The sequence below is a fragment of the Marmota flaviventris genome, chromosome 11 (genome assembly GCF_047511675.1).
Source record: "Marmota flaviventris isolate mMarFla1 chromosome 11, mMarFla1.hap1, whole genome shotgun sequence".
Classification (NCBI taxonomy): domain Eukaryota; kingdom Metazoa; phylum Chordata; class Mammalia; order Rodentia; family Sciuridae; genus Marmota; species Marmota flaviventris.
The window spans coordinates 54,054,612-54,075,091 of record NC_092508.1 but is presented as its reverse complement, the minus strand read 5'-3'; the positions used below and the strand labels follow the sequence as shown (position 1 = coordinate 54,075,091).

At 36.7% G+C, this 20,480-nt stretch overlaps 1 protein-coding gene across 5 annotated transcripts in view; it reads right to left on the bottom strand.

The window, feature by feature from the left end:
* The window catches only part of Ccdc141 (coiled-coil domain containing 141), a 189,300-nt gene that overhangs the window by 28,626 nt on the left and 140,194 nt on the right, over positions 1 to 20,480 (bottom strand). For 3 of the 5 annotated variants that reach the window (XM_071619021.1, XM_071619022.1, XM_071619024.1), the window contains 7 exons: positions 20,104 to 20,295; positions 15,241 to 15,420; positions 10,042 to 10,221; positions 9,464 to 9,589; positions 7,345 to 7,533; positions 6,291 to 6,470; positions 4,333 to 4,482 (listed from right to left, as the gene is read on the bottom strand). In XM_071619021.1, coding sequence (XP_071475122.1) covers positions 4,333 to 4,482; positions 6,291 to 6,470; positions 7,345 to 7,533; positions 9,464 to 9,589; positions 10,042 to 10,221; positions 15,241 to 15,420; positions 20,104 to 20,295 — 1,197 coding nt within the window. The remainder of the gene's footprint in view (positions 1 to 4,332; positions 4,483 to 6,290; positions 6,471 to 7,344; positions 7,534 to 9,463; positions 9,590 to 10,041; positions 10,222 to 15,240; positions 15,421 to 20,103; positions 20,296 to 20,480) is intronic. The other 2 variants (XM_071619023.1, XM_071619025.1) reach the window with 2 other exon arrangements.

The following is a 20,480-nucleotide window of genomic DNA, read 5'->3' as shown; positions in this document are numbered from 1 at the left end:
AATTTTAAGATAGTTTAACCCCACAGGATGTTTCCTGAACAATTGGAAACTTTCCTATTTACTTACGCATACCTTCCAAATAGATATAGAGTGCCGCCCGATTAACAAATGACCATGAAGTAAAGCCTCCTAGGTTTTAATTTTCCCTACACTAAGTTTCCTGTGGTCGTTTGTATTCCTATGGCCTGGCACACAGTAGCCACACATTAAAGATATTTGTAGAATGAAGTCTTTTTAAAAAAATTTTTAAATAATAAATTCAGGTTATAATCTGGAAAATAATTACTGTCTGTACTATTTCATGGTGCTGCCCCAATGGCAGTTTTGCTCTCTATATAAATTTTTTCTACTTCCTTTCCTGTCAGTGGGTGGTTGTCCATGGTCATTTTGTCAGTAGCAAAGTGCCACATGATATCAGGTGGTTTTATTTTTATTGATTGTGTATGTGTCCCTAAGGATACTGTTCCTCTATTCCAATTTACTGTTTCTAATCCAGCTTGTGTCTCTAGAACTCAGATGATGGATTTATCCAAACTGACAGAAGAATTTGTGCCATTGGAACACATGCCTGACACATGGAATATATATGCTGAGTCCTTTTCTGCTTTCTTCCTGATAGGCAAGATGTTGCTACGTGGAAACACTTTGGGGTACAGTAATATAATTACCTGAAAGCTGATGTGCAGAAAGCTTATTTTGAGAAAATGGATACCAACCTGATTCTGTCACTGCTGTTCTTTTCAGCAGAGGAATTGCTTGTGACCCATAATATGAGCCTCTAGATACACATTTCCATTAACGTCATATAAAGGATTTTTTGGTCAAGTTACAAAAAAAAATACTCTATATTAACTTATTACTTTTCTAAATGTAGATGGGCAAAGAATGAGTAACTAATGATGTTCCTCTGTCATGTCACACAGCAGAGAATATGTTTATGTGTATTAATCACTTATTCACTTAACCAGGTAAGAAAATATACAATGGTATTTAACATTTATGCATCGAAATCCACCTTTGTGTGAAATGGGTAAAAATAAATACCGTAAAATCAGGCAGTTTGACAGCTGTGTTTTCTAGTAGGTAAATACTAAGAAAATAAGGTTTTACAATTTCTAAATATCATTTTTTTAAAAAAGTAATGCAATATTCCTTAAAGACAAAAAATAATAATTTTGTGCCTTGATAATTTTTGAATAAGTTTTTAAAAGTTTAAAAAAAAACTGGCAGTTTGACAGCTGTGTTTTCTAGTAGGTAAATACTAAGAAAATAAGGTTTTACAATTTCTAAATATCATTTTTTAAAAAAATGTAATGCAATATTCCTTAAAGACAAAAAAACAATGATTTTGTGCTAATAAGGCACAAAATCATTGTTTTTGTCTTTAAGGAATATTGCATTACATTTTTAAAAAATGATATTTAGAGTACTTATATACACATTTTGCCTTAAAGTACCAAATCCTTTTGAAAGCACCTTTGGAGCAGATGAGACCACACAAGTTAGTTACAGCACAGTCAAGAAAGAAATATTTTTTGAAATAACTAAATGAACTATGCTGTCACATCCGATCATACAAATATCTTAGAATAGATAGAAAATAGAAACAGAAGAGGAAACCATAGAGAAGAAGATACATTTAACATCAGATCATGTAGTGGGTGGTTGGGCCTGAAACATTTGTGAATGGTAAATTCTGAACTTAGCAACTGACTTTTGCTCAAAAATTAGCCTGATTCAGAGTCAACCCCCGGAATACTATGAGCAGAAACTCTTTGTCCTCTCGTGCATTATTAAGATGAAAATCATATACCTATACTTTCATTTGAAAAACGAAGATATTAAACTAGACATTCTCCAAAATCTACTGCAACCCAGAGTCTGAACTTTCAGGAGGCACTTTAAGCACATTGGAAGCAAAACAATGTTCTAAGATTAACTTAAAAAACAAACAAACAAACAAATACTGTGAATGTTCTAGTTTCCCAGCCAAGTATCTGGTTTTATTCTTAATAAAAGAAAAAAAAATTGTGTACCATACTTCATTTCATTTTATATAATGGTCTAAGTGCCTATATCTAAAGAGCAATAATGATAATAATGTCTAAATTTTTAACATTATTGATATCTAAATATTATTACCACTGTGGAAATTGACCATCTGTTTGTACTCTTATATTTGCAATATAAACTAGAACACATATATATTTATTTTACTAAGAGGCATTGAAAATGTTCTTCTGATATTTTCCCAATAGGCTTGTGGTTGGAAAGTTCAGGATGTGGTTGCTACATTCTTACATTCCTAGTATGTCTTTACCAAAAAAAAAAAAAAAAAAAGGAGGAGGAGGAGGAGGAGGAGGAAGAAGAAGAGGAGGAGAAGAAGGAAGAGGGGGAAGAGGAGAAGGAAGAAGAGGAGGAGGAGGAGGAGAAAAGAAAAAGACCCAAGGTTTTCAAAGATCCTTTCAATGTGAAACTGTAACTTACATCAAAGATTAGTTGGATTGGAAGTAGAAGCAAATGGGAAGGATACCTCTCTTAATATTCAGGCGTCTGCTAAAATGATATCTGATTCCCAAATCAAACCCACATGTGTCTGGTTGTTCATTCCTGAAACGGTACAGACAATCCCGGGGTGTCCCTACTGTGATTGGAAGGGTCATCTGTCATCCCAGCTGGCTGGTTCCAAGTGCAAGTTCATCACAAGATAGTCCCTATAAATAGAACCTGCTGGAAGGGCCTAACAGGGAGACCCAGCTCTATAAATGCCACGGCTCCTCCAGGAGATAGAAACCCAGCCAGAGGGGGCTGGGAACATCTACTCCACTTGTAATGCAAAGCTGGACTATCACTGCCCACTGCCGAGAGGGACAGGGACGTTTGGACAAGACAATGGTATACAGAAAGAGGAAGGAGGAGGAGCAAGTGAGGGGTGGAAGAAGACAGGAGGAGAAAGAAAGTAGATAACTTTGGGAGAGATTGTTACAAACTTGTTTCTCTGGCCACAAATCCAAATTTTATAGACTTAGGGAGAAAAACAAGCTCTGACTGTCTCCTTTAACAAGACCTAATAGGAGTGTAAGCTATAGTACAGGAACCAGAAGAGGCCAGACTACATTTTGGGCTCCACTCAGAATAAGTTAACAAGACTTTAGTCGAAAGTGACTCCCTAGAACAAAGACTCTAAGCAGAGACTCTACAGCTTTGTGGCATATTGCTTAAATGAAAAATTGTTTGTAGATGTCATTTTCGGCTTCCCTCCTGTTGGATGGGGTCCAAGTGGCTACTACTGTCCTGCCTTCTTGCTTTCCTTCCAGCCATGCTCCTTCTTGTACCTGCCTGTGCTCTGAAAAAGTGTAGCCTGCAGGGGGTTGTATTTTGGAGCTAGACCACTATTAGAGCTCAGTTCTCAAATTTAGTCCAAACTTGAATGTTGCTTAATAATATTTGATACTTGCTGTGCCCAGATTGTACAAAACTTCAGGTATAATCCAGAAGTTCAAGAAGGTTAACTACCCCCTTTTCACCCTCCTCTCTTTGCCTAGTGGACCTATGTCTTTAGGAGCTCAGAAATCTGTGCTTTCCCCCCAAATTAGTAAATCCATGAATGGAAATTTTAGCTGGGAAAGGGGTGGTGGTGCCTCAGTAAGTGTCTAGGGACTGGAGGTTGGTCACAGTTGATGGGGAAGAGGTGGAATTATGCATGTAGGGGCACATGGACATGGATGGAGGGCCATGTTTATCTTTCTTTTTCACAGAGAGTTTTTTTTTTTGCCAGAAAAGCCACTCAGTTTGAGTAAATATGAAACCAACCACTTGACTTTGGTGCTAATACCCTGTAGTAGCCTCTGAAACATAGAGACTGTTCCCCTGTCCTTAGCACCCGCTTCACCATGAGTCAACCATACTTAAATAGACTCTCAGCAGGCTGAGCTGGCTGCCATCAGACAGTGTCACCCTGTCTTCTGTGCCCTAAAAAAGTTGAACCAGCTCAAGCAAGTGACTACTATGAGGGTTGAATAGGAAAAAAAGCAAAAAACAAACAAAAGCAAGTAAACTCACACACATAAAACATACCCGTAATCCTGCCTTCTGGGTTATGTTCAATGCTTTGACTCAGTTCAACAAAACTGGGAACTTGAAGTTTACTGAAACTTTCAGAACACTGAAGGCACTGTTCTGAGAATTAAAGGACATGGATGAGAAGGAAGTGTCCTGATTCACTCTGTGTGTGTGTGTGTGTGTGTGTGTGTGAACGCACATGTGTGTTCAACAAGATGAACACTTCATGTTGGGAACAGCTTTTGTCTGTGTCAGTTCCCACTGCCCCACCTCATTTATTTCATCTCTTGTGGTGCAGTACTCCAAACTGCGACACAGGGCCTGGTCACGCTCCTCAGATTTGGCACGCCACTTCATACTGTCCACCTCAAGGACCTCCAGCTGCTGCTGCACATTCTTTGCAGAAACATTAAAGCAATTCTAAAAATGAAAAGCACTTGGAAGTAACAAATGAACAGTGAAATGGCCATAAGACAAATATGCAATTTACCTGCATTATGAAACCCAGAAGCAACACTTCCCAAAAAAATAAGATATAGGATCCTAATTTATTTTACCTTAAATACATCTGAATATTATTATTTCAGAAGGAAGCCAGACACTCAACACTCCAGGAAAGACATTTCCAGTCTTGAATCTCAAGTTTGGAAGATTTGCTCATCATGCCCAATTCCTCGGAGACACCATTCATTATAAGGTATAATTTTTACTTCAAAAGGCATAAAATATGCATTAGAAACATTCCGCTGCTGCACTATAATTTTCACGTCAACTTGAGTTTAACCTCGGGTTCATTATGCAAGTGTTCCAATCTCTACCTAGCACAGAGGAGCTGCTGGGGCGAGGGCCAGAAAAGGGCTGGAGAACAATTTACATTATGCCAAGTGAGACTTCTTACTTTCTCCTTTTTAAAGTTCATTTACTAATAAAACTCTTTCAGAAAGAAAGCTCTTTCCTGACAAAAGTAGGTGGCTGTCAGCTTAGAAAGACATACTATAGTTCCCCTGTGTTATGTATACATTGGTGGATTATTTTAAATGAACTTTAAAATTAAATTGGCCATTCTGACATTATTAATGCAATAAAATTTTAGTGGAATAACCATTATCTTTTCTTCCTTTGAATTAAAAATTTGGAGAAGGATTTTTTTTGAAAATCAGAGCCTTCTGTATTATTTATGAAAATTTGATTTGGAAATACTTTCTTTTCTTTTAGGCTCCTCTGTTGAAATCTGGCAGTGGGAAAAAATAGATCAACACCTAGTTCCCACAGCCCTGGCTAGAGCCAGGGGGCTTGGGCTCTTCCATTTTGAACTTTTATGGATAAGCACTTCTGGACTTTAAATTTTTCCTCTATAAAATGAGGATACTCTTATAGATAAACACTAGGATCTAAGGTCTTCCAGATCTGCAATGCCAAGGCAGCACTGTTCAAATATAATAGGAGCCATAAAAATAATCTAAAATGTTTCAGTAGTCATAATAAAAAGTAAAAAAGAAATAAGTGAAATTAATTTTCATATATAGTTTATAAATATTTCCAAGCATCATTTTATAATAAGTAACCAATATAAAAAATTAATAACAATTTTTCATATTAAGTCTTTGAAATATGGTATAATTTCTTACTTCAAGTATATTTCAATTATTGCCAAGTTTCTATCAGAAATATTTGATCTACACTTAAATTTCATAAAATTTAATTTCAAAAGCAGATTCATAAACCAAGTTCTTCCAAACATACTTAAAAGTTTCCTGATAACTAAATTAATTCAGATTAAATACAATTAAAAGTTTTGCTTCTTAGTTGCATTAGGCACATTTCAAATGTGAAACTTAACTGCTATGTGGGACCACACAGCTTTATAACATACTCTCTTTGAAATCAACATGAAAATAGATGTGCTCAATAAGATTTTTATTTTATATTTTTTAGTTGTAGAGGACACAATACATTTATTTTGTTTATTTTTAGATGGTGCTGAGGATGGAACCCAGTGCTTCACACATACTAGGCAAGCGCTCTACCTCTGAGCTACAACCCTAGCCCCACAATAAGATTTTTATGTTTGAATATTCTCCTTAAAATTTTTTTCTTTTGACGTAGATGGTAGAAGCTCACCACAAATAACTACCCCAATGGTTGAATATATTTTCAAATGAAATATATGCTAAGCAGCCTGCCTGACTTCCTTCTCATTAGGTAGAATGCAGTCCTAAGATGCTTACAGGGTGCTGTGTTGATGAGATAATGTCCACTCCTAAGGAAAAGGCCAGTTGATAGAGCTGCTCCACATGTGCCTTTTGATCCTGAGAGCGACTGAGGTGTATCTGAGTCTCAGGAGCATCACCCAGTTCCTCCAGCTGCTCCAGAAACACCAGTTCTCTTGATTTGATGAGATGTCCCAGCTGGAATTTAGGCCATTAACAATTAACCTGAGTTTCATAGACAGATTTTTAAGTCTATTTTCTATAACATATTATACTAGCTTGATGAAATGCTGCCAAGCCCACTTGTAATTATTAGTTATATGGCCAAATACATGTTATAGTGCTTCAAATCCAACTGGCTAACACTGAGCAGCTAACACTGTAACACTGTCAGTTCTATGAAAGAGGGAAACGCCCTTTTGGTCCTTTACTAAAACCTTAGCAAGGTGTAGGCCTGTGATCTGAGTAAACTCAGAGGCTATATTAAAGGAATATCAATGCACCTCTATTTCATGTTAATGGAGGCTAATAACTTCAAAGTTCTTGTGAAGAGAGCAACCAAAAAATAATATTTACTGAGAACTCCACAATGCCAGATACTTGAGATAAATAAATATTGAACTTGGTTCCTGCCCTCAACTAGCTTATCTTTGAGTTGGGAAAAATGCTGCACTTAATAAAATGTAATTAAGAATCAAGACACTAAGAATGACAGATGTATGGAATAAAGAGAGCACTAGAGATTTAGAATATATATATATAGAGAGAGGGAGGTCACTCCAAGTAAGGTGGGATTGTTGGAAGGAGGTACAGGTTTATATAACAGAGAAGAGAGACAAAGATCTGCCCCACAAGGTAGCCTGAGAGGCAAGGCTTGGAGGTAGAAATATGAGTGCTATCTTTATGGACTGAAGGTAAGGAACACAATGAGGATGGGACATCATAATAGATAAATTAGGTGCAGATTATGTTAGCTTCTTATGCAAGCAATTTGACTTTGATTTGTGATACTAAGATTAATTTAATTCCATAGTGTAAAACCCGGAATCTTTTAGACATCTATAAATCTTACCTCCTCCCTGACTTGGTGGAAGAGGACTACCTTGTGTAGGAGATTGTCATAATCTTGGATGCGCTCTGTCTGTTTCTGATGGAGGTAAATAAGGTCACTCAGTTGTTGAGATTTCTCTTTCACAGGGGCTCCTTTGCCTCTTAATTCTTCCAATTCTCTCATGATGAACTGAACCTCATCATGCAGTTGCTAAAAAATTGAAAGCAATACAAGAAATCCAGCTTTAGAGAGGTTTTTTTTTTTTCTACCAGCAATCTGATGATCTAAATAAAGACTCATTCTCTCATTTGTTCACAAATACTTCTTATGTGCTTCCCCCTAATCGAGGCATTGTGCTTGCTGTTAGGGGTGCATTAGTTCATCCTTATCGTCTTAGAAATTTATAAGCAACGAAAGAAAGAAAGAAAGAAAGAAAGAAAGAAAGAAAGAAAGAAAGAAAGAAAGAAAGAAAGAAAGAAAGAAAGAAAGAAAGAAAGAAAGAAAGAAAGAAAGAAAGAAAGAAAGAAAGAAAGAAAGAAAGAAAGAAAGAAAGAAAGGGAAAGGAAAGGAAAGGAAAGGAAAGGAAAGGAAAGGAAAGGAAAGGAAAGGAAAGGAAAAGAAAAGAAAAGAAAAGAAAAGAAAAGAAGTGTGTCAAGGCTGGGTCCTGAAATGGAAAGCTGTGCATTCCTATGCCCACCACATATTTCCCCCATCTGTTGAGTAAATGTCTCTGACATCCTTATGAAGCCCCACGATCAGCTCTGATATTTAATACAGACTAGAATTAAGTGGCATGGTAAGAACATCAAGAGAAGGCAAGTGTACAAATATATCAGGGGAATAACTTGTGCTCTGTGATAAAAGAATGATCAGAATGAGCCACCAGATGAACAGGAGAGTGAACATGCTGCTTCAAAGTGGCTGTCCCTATCCACAAATAGCCACCCCTGCACAGAGGATAAACTGCCTTCCCCTCTACTCAGCACTGTTCAGATGTCCTTTATAGGAACCGGATCTGGTATAGAACTCATAAGAGTTAACAACTTAAAGGGGATGCTACTATAATTTGGGGGGTGGATCTTATAATAAAGGTGAAAGTAATGGAAATGATTTAGGTTAAGGAAATGATTTTCTGAAGACTGACTTAAACTGGATCTTTAAGTTCAAATTAGCATGTAGCCATCAAATCCCTGCACATCACAGTGACAGAGCCAGATGAGCTCAGCAGTGATTCCTGATTTAGAGGAACTTAGACATAAACATGTCTAGGCAAACAAAATGCTATTGAGCATATATCATGGGGCATTTCAAGAAACCTAACACAGACTAGTCACATTTTCTGAGAGTTCTGATGAAAGAGTTTGCTGTGGTATGTGTGTGTAGTGAGAGTGGTTATATTTTCTTGTATATAAGTTTTGTCTTAAAGGAACCTTCATTCATCTGATTCTGGGATTCCTTAATGCCAACACTTATAAGTTTTGCCGTAAAAACCAAAAATCCAGGCCAGAGGACAATGGTACTGGCAACCTCTCCTGGCAGTTGAGTTCCATTTAGGAGCAACAGGGCTTGGGGAGCAGGGCATGTGTTCAGCAGTCAGGAGCCAGGAACATGACTCATGGTTTTCTCTCTCCTTTGCTGAGGGCTTGCTGAAGGCTTTCTGAGGGTGAATAAAGTGTGCAGAAAAATTCTTGGGGCTGTGGTAGAAGCTGGGTAGCAGCATGTAGGGACTAAGGGAAGCAGAGCCTCTAAGTTAGAGGTTGCCCATCCTTGCCCTGAGGCATCTCAATTTAAAACACTGCCTAAGAAAATAATTAGAGTATATATGTATATATGTGTATATATGTATGTATATATATGATAAAAATATTCGACTTTTGCTTCATAATGTAAATTAAATTGATCTATAATGAAAACATATTTAGGACATTTCATGGCCTGGATGTTTGTGTGTCATCAAATAGAGAAGCATGCAGGAAAATACTAAGAGAAGCATGTCTTTACAGTGGATTTTTAGGTAAGCAGTGCTTTTGTTTAAAAAAAAAAAAAAGATGTTTACCAGACTGTAAAAATTAATTAAGTAAACTTCAAACAGAATAAAAATTTTTCCCAGTCGCCCAAATCCATCAATCTACTTCTTCACCTGGAACTGAGGCTTCATTTCATTCCATTTTTTCCGCAGATCTGAAATGGTCTGGAGGCTCCCTCCGAGGTCAAGTGCAGACACAGGCATGAGTACTTCCTGAAGGAGTTTTACATTGTGGGTTGTCTGAAATAAACATTGGATAACCATGGATGTGTCTTCTTGGACACCTGAGTAAACATCAGTGATCATTCTAGTGATGATGTGGTGTGCCAATACACTTTTTAACTCCCTGAGATATCTGTGATTTTAAATCATGAAAAGTCCTTGGTTTCTCTTGCTATTTTTGCCTTTATGGTAGTAGTACATAATAAACATTTACCATCTTTACCACATTAAAGTGTTCAATTTAGTGGCATAATATATTCTCTGTGAGCATCACCACCATCCATTTCCAGAACTTTTTCATCAACCTACCAGAAGTTCTAGGCACCTTGAACAAGTGGAAGCACATAATACTTAGCCTCCTCACCCAGTTCCTTTCACTTACGGTATTGCTTCAGAAGCTTCATCATGTGTCAGTGTGCATCAGGATTAACTTCCTGTCTAAGGCTTAGTGATATTTCACATTTCCTTACCTTTCTGAGTTTCTCCTTGAACGCCGTCCACTGCTGCTTCACAGACTTGCTTTCAGTTCCTTTAAGTTGCCATGCCATCCGCAGGTGGCTAAGTTCTTCCCATCTAGCCTTCTGGTTTTCCAGAGTGTCCTCCATAATGTGCACTTTATTTTTCACATTTAATATTTCACTCTCCTTTGTCTGTTAAAGGAATAATCCACATAATGACTTTTCTTTCCCAAGAGGCACAATTTTTTTGCATACAACTATCTTAGGATGCAAAAATACTTCATCACAGCCAAAGAAAATCACTGTTCTGCTATTGGGACAAGGCTGAATTCCTTGTGCAGAGACAATGAGGCCATCAGAACTCATATTCTATTCTTGCTCATTAGGTCTTGAATTCCTTTAAGACCCAAAAGGTGTTTGGAGTCATTAGCATATGTCAGAATCTCAGCCTCAAGGGGTGGATTATTCAAGACCTCTGTTTGTTCCTTTAAACGATCATGTTGTGTATATTACAATTATTTTCCATTTCCCTCAATTTTCCCCATTTTGTGTGAACTGAAATGTGTACCTATATGCATTCATGATTATCATGCAGCAGAAGCACATTGTCTAAACTCCAAGACTTCACTTATCAACTTTCACATGTGTGGCTGCCTGGCTTGAAACCCTCCACAGATTTTAAACAGAGGAAATCTAACTGGTGACAAAAGAATAATAGGGTAAAGCATAAGAACTTTGCTTCTGTGTAAACATAAAAAATGCAGAGGAATATTTTTTTTGTAAAACAATGATTTTTTTTTACTTCAATGGCCACCTTTTCTCAATAAATTCTCAAATTTCTAATAGATTTCTGTAATCAAACTGACAGCGATTGTGTCTTGAATATTCAAAAGTATTTCAAAAATAGGCCACTTTATCTTTAAATAATTTAAAGTATACTCATAGTGGCCTTTTATATTTTTATATTATTTTAGACATCATGAAGTGACAATTAATTGCAAAACAATAACTGCAGGTCCTAAGTGAATTTCTCCCATGAATGTGGGAATCTAGTAATAAAGTGTTGTATTCTGTAATTATGATTAAGAAAATATAAATTATGAAAGATATTGGACAACTACAGTGTTAGATAATTTAGAAAAATTCTACATTTTGTTTTTATATATGCTATAATATAGTTAGGGTCTCTTTCACATATTATTAAGAAAATATTAAAATATATACTCTTTAATTTAATATAAAATTTAATATAACCTGAAAATTACAGCATGTCAATGACAACTACAATCAGAAGAATATGATGATCTGAACAACATCTAAGAAAAAGAATAGTAGGCTTTGTTGATGAGCAGCCAGCAGGGTCTAAGAAAGGTGATTTTGTATTTGGCAGACTTAGTGTTTTGACCACTCAGGAAGGTTAAATAATTTGCCTGCAGTCTAGCTAGTAAACACAGTGCTCATTTTACTTCTGTGAAGGGTGTGGAAAATTCTGCCATAATCCAGTCTAAATAGGCCACTAAATTATCCATTTTCCATTTATATTCATGCACAACAAATGATCTTCTGATGTCTTGCTTTCCAGATCCTTAGTAATAGGAAGGCTGGTCTCAGTAGCATTCTTGGTATTCACTACTATAAATTAATAAACTGGTACTTTCATCTGCCAAAATTCTGACCTAAATCAATTTCTCTGATCTTGATAATTTTTAGATGAACTCAATTTTTTTTTTCAATTTCAAGCTTGAAAACATCAGCCATGGCAATATAACCAGCAGCAGAACACTCAGTGCACAGGCCAGCTGGCCTTCCTCTCAAAAGCCAAGACAGTCACCATATTTCAACAATGTTTGTTTGAAAGCCTAATGGCCCAACAGATATGAAGAGAAAAAGAATGTGTATTAACCACTTTACCAACAATTTCATATCTCAATACATCGCTAAATCAGTAGCGTTAACTACTATGTGGACTTTTATTTTTGTATATCAGTAAAGTAGAATTTATCGTATAACAATAGAAAAGACTAGGTTAAAGTGACCGCATTTATGATTTCAAGATAAACTATGAAGATGTAGTAGTAAAATGCACACTGTTTTGGGGAAACCTTAAGTGGGAGTTTAAATGTCACAACAATCCAGGTTTATTTAGATATAGATACAAAATATTATTTGGATTGGGTTCCTGCTGCAGATCTTTAAACACGAAAATCTACATGTACAATCTTAACTTTTCTAAATAAATAATTAAGGACTTCTCTTTCTGGGCAGGCTATGGGAGTAACCAATGGGAGAGGAATGCTTCTGCTTAGAGAAACAAGAAAAGCTGGATAAAATGCAGAAAGCACCTAAATGAAGAACAAGACCATAGCAACAAGACCTAGAGAGGCTGAGACTCCAGCAGGAAGACCTCAGGTAGTGAGCTCACCTGTTCCCCACTTTCCCCCAGGGACAGTTCCCTATTGTGTACAGGAGGTAGATCATCAAGGCTTTCCTGGAACAAAGGAACCATCAAGGAAGGGTTTCAAGCACACAGATAGTCTTCTTCTTAAGGACCTTGACAAAATATTGGAGCCATATAGAACAGTGGGTTTTAATACTTATGTAAGACAGATCTGGAAAACTGGAGTTTTTCAGCTGTCACCCCAAACCAAGAATGGAGTTTGGGACCTGCCCCAGGCAGAGACATCAGAGAAAGCACCACCTTCTCAGTTGCAAACCCTGAAAACCCAAGGTGAACAGATGAAACTGAGCCTTGCAGGATGGCATCACAGACAATTCCAGGCTTCTAATTGGCTTAGGCAATCTCTCACTCACACCTACCTGGAGAAAAGGGGCCCATTCTGGAAGATAACACCAACCAAAGCCCCTCCAGATGTCTACACATGGTGCCTGGTATTTGAAAAATATTCACCAGCCCTGCCAAAAGACAAGACTACCTAACTGGAAACCAAGAGAAAAAGCACACGACTCTAGATGCAGATTATGATGTTAATGGAATACTTTAAAACTCCTGTGATTAATATGGTTCAATAAAGTATGGGGAAGATAAAGAGAGGGTGAGAAAGAGAATTTCACCAATGATTAAATCTTATTTTAAAATGAACCAACTGGAAAGTCTAGAACTGAAAAATAAAATTTATGAAATGCATTTAGTAAAGGATAGATACCAAAGGTGTTTGCAAATATATGCTGCCCAAGGGCAAATTGGTAACATATGAAGAGATGAAAGACTATATACTGAACCAAGTAAAAATGCAAACGATCAGAGATAGGTGTTCTAAATGTTCCAGATGAAAAGTGGCTTGAATTTTTTTTTAAATAAAACATCGTGTAACATAAGAACACAGGCCGATAGCTTATCAAGGTTTTTTTTTCCCTGATGCATAAGGAGAGTATAAAATAAAATTACAACTATATAATGCATGTTATTTCTGTTTCCACAACGGGTTTACAACAATGATCTTCAAACTACAAGAGTTGAAGCAAAGAAAATAAAGAGATGATTTTAGGTCAAAGTAGATTAGGGTAGTTAAAACCTAATTTGTTCAGATAAATTCAGAAAATTATAAATGTCAGTAATCTTTGAAAATCTACAGAAACTAGAAGGCTTAGATAATTCAAGAAAGGAAAATGCCTCATTTTTTTTAAAAAAAGGAAAAAGGATGGATTATACAATTTAAATACTGATAAATTTCACATTAAAATCCAGTGTAATAAATTCATCACTTATCAAGCACTTTGTGAGCATTTTTTTAAAGCTTAATCACTAGCATCAGCTTGATTTGTGTAAAATAATTTTTATGTAGTTCACTGGGTAGGCCTTCTGTTGAGCAAATACTTTGAGAAAAGTAACTCATTATAAAATAACTCATTCCCATTATAAAAAGATTATGAAGTCTTGATTGAATTAAAATACAATTGGAACATTGATGATTGTTTAAAAAACTGGGTTAATCAATAGATTGTTTTATGAATGAGGATGGTGATCTGCCTTTAGGCATTATTATTAAGGCAGTAATTACAGCCATAAAAGGCTTAATTGCCAAATCTACAGAATAAAACACAGGAGAGATAGCTAATATAGGTTCAAATTAGTTTAACAAGATGGAATCATGGGTGAAGAACAAATGAAATCAAATAAGAACAAACATTTAGGCCCACATCTGCATGAAAAAGACAAATGGTGGACATAAACATACATGGGAGAAACCTGGCTTAGATACAGTTGCAAGAAAATGTTATGAGAGTTTTATTCTATTACAAGCTTAGTATGAAAATAGCAAAGTAAAGTTATTGGTAAAAATGTAGTATCATCTTAGGTCTCACTAAGAAAAAATTATGGTCCAGTTCACTGTGCTCTGTGCTACAATTGTACTTCACTTCTTGATCACACTTAATCAATAATTTTAATAAATGGCAGAAAATTCTGGAAAGGAGAATTGGAGAGAAAACTAACTGATAAAAGATTTGTATATGTTTAGCTGCAGAAAAGGCTCTTATTAGATACAGCAATTATTTTCAGTGTGGGAAGGACATTCATATATAAGAGAAATTGAATATGAATACTTTTTGACCTTGTTTAGTTACAGAAAGCTAAGACAGATATGAACACAGATTTATTTAACATTTTTTTAAAATCACAGTTTTCTAACAGATATGTGAGGTACTGAAGGAGAGGAGGATTAACCATCTTTTTAAAAAAGAATTCTTTTAAAAAAGAATAGGGACCTTCATATGAGTCATAGTTGGACAAAAGGATCCTAGGATATTTCATAGATATGCTCATGACAACTAAAGAATGATGGTATATTTCTAAATGCAATGGAGCTTAATTGTGAAAAGATGCTGCTAAGGTAAGAGATTCTTCAAAATGAAGATTCATCATAAAAGTTGTCTGTAGCCAATGAAATTTTGTAAGGACCTGGTTATGTGCTCTCCACAGAACTCAGAACTTTGGGGTAGACTTCTGAGTCTATGTAATAATAATGTTGCAATATCATTATAGTCATCTTTCTTCTTAATAGTTAAAAGGGCCTTTTTGATCCAAATTAACAAGAGCTCAAAGCATATAAATGTTGGGTTTCGGAACTGGTCTAGATTGGATGAACTTCTAAAACCAGCTCAGCTGATTAACAGGTGAACTTTTGAATTTATGATTCTGACTTTGATGAGTAATCCTTGCAAAAGATGTGACTCCTTTAATGACATTCTCACCATTTGTATTAAATTAAGGAAGTCAAGTCCTAGGTCTTGGGTTAAAAAACTCTTCTTCAAAAATAGCTGCCACTGCTTCTCAGCTGAGTCAGACCAATGCTTGATTTTCACATCCTCCTTCTCCTCCCAAAGGATTTGAGTTTGATAAAATTCCTTCAGGCTCTGAAACTGCTCTTCTACCTAAAAAGGAAAGGATAAATTATCTTTTATCATTCTGTTTTAAGAACACTTTAAAACAGAAAAAAAAACCAGAAGATTCCAGTAAAAACCCAGGTAAAAGTTAAACTGAAACCTCACTTTCAGAATTCTTTAAATAATTTTGAATATTATCAATTAACCGAAAAGAAGAAATCTATTTAGATTGTTGACATACAGGACTACCACTGGGTATCAAATTGAGTGGACAAGTTTTTAATCCAGAAAAACATTTATCGTAGCCAAAATCATTTTAATGTACTACATATTAGTGTATATTTCACAATTTAGGACAATTTGTGTCAAAGACTAGGTATTTCAGTTTCAAGCGGCTTGATAATTCAGAGGAAAAAACACATATAGAATCAGAGGCTACAAATCAGAAATAAATGTAAATTAATAAAAGATTATTAGTAATTAGTATATTGCCAGTGACTTCTTTGTTTTTTTTATATTTTGGTACCAGGGATTGAACCCAGGGGCATTTAACAACTGAGTCACATACCCAGCCCATTTTATTTTTCATTTTGAGACAGGGTCTTGCTAAGTTGCTTAGGACCTCACTAAGTTGCTGAGGCTGTCTTTGAACTTATAATACTCCTGCCTCAGCCTCCCAAACTGCTGGGATTACAGGTGTGAACCACCACACATGGCTTCATCATTGATTTCTAATCAATGATAAACCAGAATAAAGAGGCACAAATCATTCCTAATTTTCTGAATGGGTTTTAACATTAAGTACATTCATGAGATAATTTTATTGATATGTTACTTTGCCCCCCCCCCACTGTAGAATTATATTTTCTCTTTTGCCAGTCAATGTAAGCAATATTATTTTAAATTAGTCTCCTTGCATTGAGTTTATATAATATCAAGTGTGTAACTATAGATTAACAAGTAATTGGATGACGTACAAATAGTAGAAGTTATTTGACATAAATTTTTATGCATCTTGAATACTTAATGGCTAAAAAAAAGGCTCAAAGAGCTTTTAACTACCAAAAGTAATCCAAACAGAATAAGAACTTTCATTCAATAAGTCACCACATTTAAAAGATTTTTTAACATATTCTCAATTTGAGTGAACTTAATAGGAGAGTCTGCAGATAGCTTTTAGAAACAGAAGTTCTCTCCTGGATCCATGTGCCATTCATTCACGTTTCTGTTCTGCTGGTGCTTGTTCAGCTCAGGATGAGTTTTTCTCAATTTTCTTCTATTTATTCTTCATGAGCTAGTTAAAATGCTACCCCTCCATGGAGCCCTTTGAGATTCCCCAGTAGGAATTAAGCATGTATCTTCCTGGATACTCAAAGAAAGTTCTGGGATAAAGAGACCAATATTCAAACCACAACATGAAGATAGGTGTATATATGATGTTATAGGAACACTCAGGAGAGATCACCACCTGTATACAGAGTAAGTGGGGAAGAACTTCCCAAAGGAAGTGAAGCTTGATCTGGGTCTTGAGGAGCTGTCCAGAGTGAGAGGTAGTAGAAAGGGAGCCCAGGTGGAAGGAAAAGGAGGCATAAAAGACCAAGCTGGAAAACAGCGACTGGCTCAGAGAATGATAAATGATGTTAAACCGGGTGAAGTTCAGGTTGCCCAAGCTCAGAGGTAAGAAAAGAGGCTATGAGGTTAATTGTGCTGGAACAAAGCTGAGCAGCAAGATTCCATTTGTTTTCTACTGAAGCCACCATGACTGTGGCACATTCTTATTTGTCTGAAACAACTGATAGCTCCCCCAATAACTCAGAATCGGCACTGCAATCACCTGGCTTCCAGAGGGTCAACTGCTATGGGCTACTTGTCAAGATGATGGGTAGCCGATTATGTGCAATTCTCAAAACAAGCTTTAATCCATCCTCTTTATCAATAACTCAAAAAAGGCTTGCATGTAAATGAGAACAATGCCATTATAGGAATTCACTTATATCTGTAATAGTTTATTTTTAAGTGAATTAATAGTAAACATTATTTCATCCATTTTTGGTAGAAAAAAATTATTGGCAACTTTCACTAATTACATGTGAAAAATTATTTGAATTTCAAGATGATGAGGAATGTGGAAGGGGAGTTCACAGATCTTTCAGGTTCTCTCAACAGACACAGGAGAGCACAGCCTTTGAAAAGGGGAAAACAAAAAGAGGGTGATTAAACTTCAGCTTTGATGTTTAGCAGATGTTTGATATGAATGCCTAATTTTTAGAGTCTCAGTTTTTCTCACTTGTAAAATGGTAATAGTGGTAAGTAACTAAAACATAGCAGTTTGAGGATGAAATAAAATCAGGAGTGAAAAGCATGGGGCCTGATACAAAATTCATGTTTATTAGAACTGGAAAAGACACTGAAGCCAGGATTGTCCAAAGATGTACACCGAGGCTCTTCTTGGAGGAGTTGGGATATTCTAAAACTGAAGTGCTATAATACCTACACAACTCTAAATATACTAGAAATCATCTCACTATAAAATTGTGAATTTTATGCTATGTAAATTATACCTCAATAAAATCTAGTTTAAAAAAAAAGTCAAAGGACGTGAGAGTGGGTAATGAGGTTAAATAATTTCAACAGGACAAAGCTTGAAAGTACACCATTTCATCTGTCCACCAGTAGGTAGCCTATAAGATCATTTTTTCAGTGGAGTGAAGAGATGGCAAACAGTCAGGGTTGAAAAGGGAAACTGAGTTACACGGAGATGAGGACTAAGGAGGAAAGGCAAGTAGGAGAAAGGAATGCCAACCTCCCATTCCAAAATTGTACAAGTGAAGGAAAGTCAAATGACAGAGAGAGAGCCAAGGAGAGGACACGACTATGACAATACAACTATAGACCACAGGAAGCCTTGGAAAGAGGCGATTTGAAAAATTAGAGGATGGCTGCTAGAGCTAGTTCCAAAAAAAAAAAAAAAAAAAAAAAACTTAAGAGTATACAGGGAGGGACTGGTTACTATTAGGGCTGGACAGGAATAGGGACATCACTTTATTGGAGCCAGTGGACAATGGGTAAATATGTCAATAAGTTTGGAAGTAGAAGGAAGTCAAGACTGTGAGGCTCAATGGCCTCATTTTTTTTCCCAGTGTATGATATGTAAGGACAATGGCTGAGATTTAGGGAGGGGAACTGGGATAAGACACTTGAAGACCACTATTGAATGGGAATCAACTGGGCAGCATATGGGGGACCCAGCTGAGGTTGAGACCCATAAATAGCTCCAATCAGCATGACTGTATGATTTTCCGTAGGAGCGTCTGGAAGCTTGGAAAGAGAAGATGAGTAAACAGACGTTGGACTGATCTAGTATTGGGAGTTGGCAGTGTTACTCTGGGTGGAAGGCAGGGAGTTGAGAGGAGGAAGAGTGGAATGGAAATGAGTAACCACAACCTGTGGAAGCAAAAAGGAAAAGCCAGAGGGGTAGGGAGGAACAGACCAGAGGCCTTGCCGGGATTAGAAGGGTGAAAGGCTCTGCCAGATAGGGAAAGTGACATAGTGTAAGCAGGGAAACTGAGGGACATGATGTCCTTCTGGGAAACAAAGCTGAGGCTCCAGCCCTAGAGAAGTTCCTGGTCCCCAGGGCCAGAGTGGGCTGTGAAAGTGAATGCTTAATGCGAAGCCAAGGAGGAATTTTTTTTTTTGACAATGAAGATGTAACAAGAAGTGTTTCATTGTAGCTTCTCTTCCATTTTGAGTCCTGAACAAAAATGTTCATCCACAGGATAATTCTAACAGTCATAATGTCTCTTCAAACTGGGGAGTTTAGGGCCAATAACTAAAAAGAAGTAAGAAATGACCAACGGTTAAGGAAAGATGTGGAAAAGGACAGCATGGGTATCTGATATTTCTAGGGACTGGACATGAGCTTCCCCCACAGTGGTAAGAATTTAGATCAGACAGAGGAGACCTGTGTGAGCAGGAAGGTAGGGAGGGGTGTTGAGAGTGAGGGTGTTAGAAGTTTGGAGATGAGAAAATAGAAATTGAGCATGAACCTTACCCCTGAGAGGACCTTGCTGGTTCTGGCTCCCACGAAACCAGAACCTGTGTTCCTGAACGCAACAGTCCTCGGCATTGGCACAGGGTGCACAGTTCTCAGGGGTAAGTGAGGTGGATCCAACATTTTTCTATTACTGATGTCGTCTTCAAAGAAACTGACCTTTCAGAGATGAAATCCTAGTGCACTAGAGGGAATGTTAGAGATATCTGGTATGGACTTGTCAAAAAAAAAAAAAAAAAAAGCCTCAGAAGAAGCTAAGAGAGGTAACTTATTAAAAGGCATCCAGCAAGACAGATGACTGATGGAAGAAATGGCCTGTAATTTCCAATTCTATATATTTTAAATGACCCACACTAACTGCTCAGTATTCAGATTTCGGTGGTTTAGAAAGTGACTATTTTCAAATAATTTTGTTCTATGCTAGATTATGGTAAATATGGATAAGACATAGTAAATAATGTTGAAATACTTTATTTGTGCATACATCTACATGTACACATTTTTAAAAATGAAACAATTTGCTCTTCAAGCCTTTGTATGGTGCATTGAAGAATAAAAAGTCTGTAAGTGAGAGCATGCACTGGGCAGAAGATAAGGAACTACCTGTCAGGGCAGAGTATTGATCCCCATAGAAAACAGGAGAAAGGCAGAGGTCAACTTGTCAACACATCCTACTATACCTCCTTTGATGACTTTAGAAATGCTATGTAGCTTTGCAGGACTTGTGACCTGGAGGTGATGCTCTGGCCAAGTATGTTTAATTCTTCCTCTAGCCATTGAGCTTTAAAAGAAAGTGATGCTACTTCATCAGATTCAAATTCATTTTTCTCCAACATGGCTTTTGCAGCTGCTTCCAATGCCTGTGATGTCTCCTGTGAAAACAAAGTACAGGAGGTCAGAAGCCGACCGGGGAATCATGAACGTTCACATTTCATTAGCCTTCTGCACATCCATCTATTACGATTATTAATTCAATTTGTCCTGAGAATTTACTCAACAAAAGAAAGGCACAACTTTTCAAATTCCAAAAAGAGGGAAAAAAGGCACTTAAAATGGA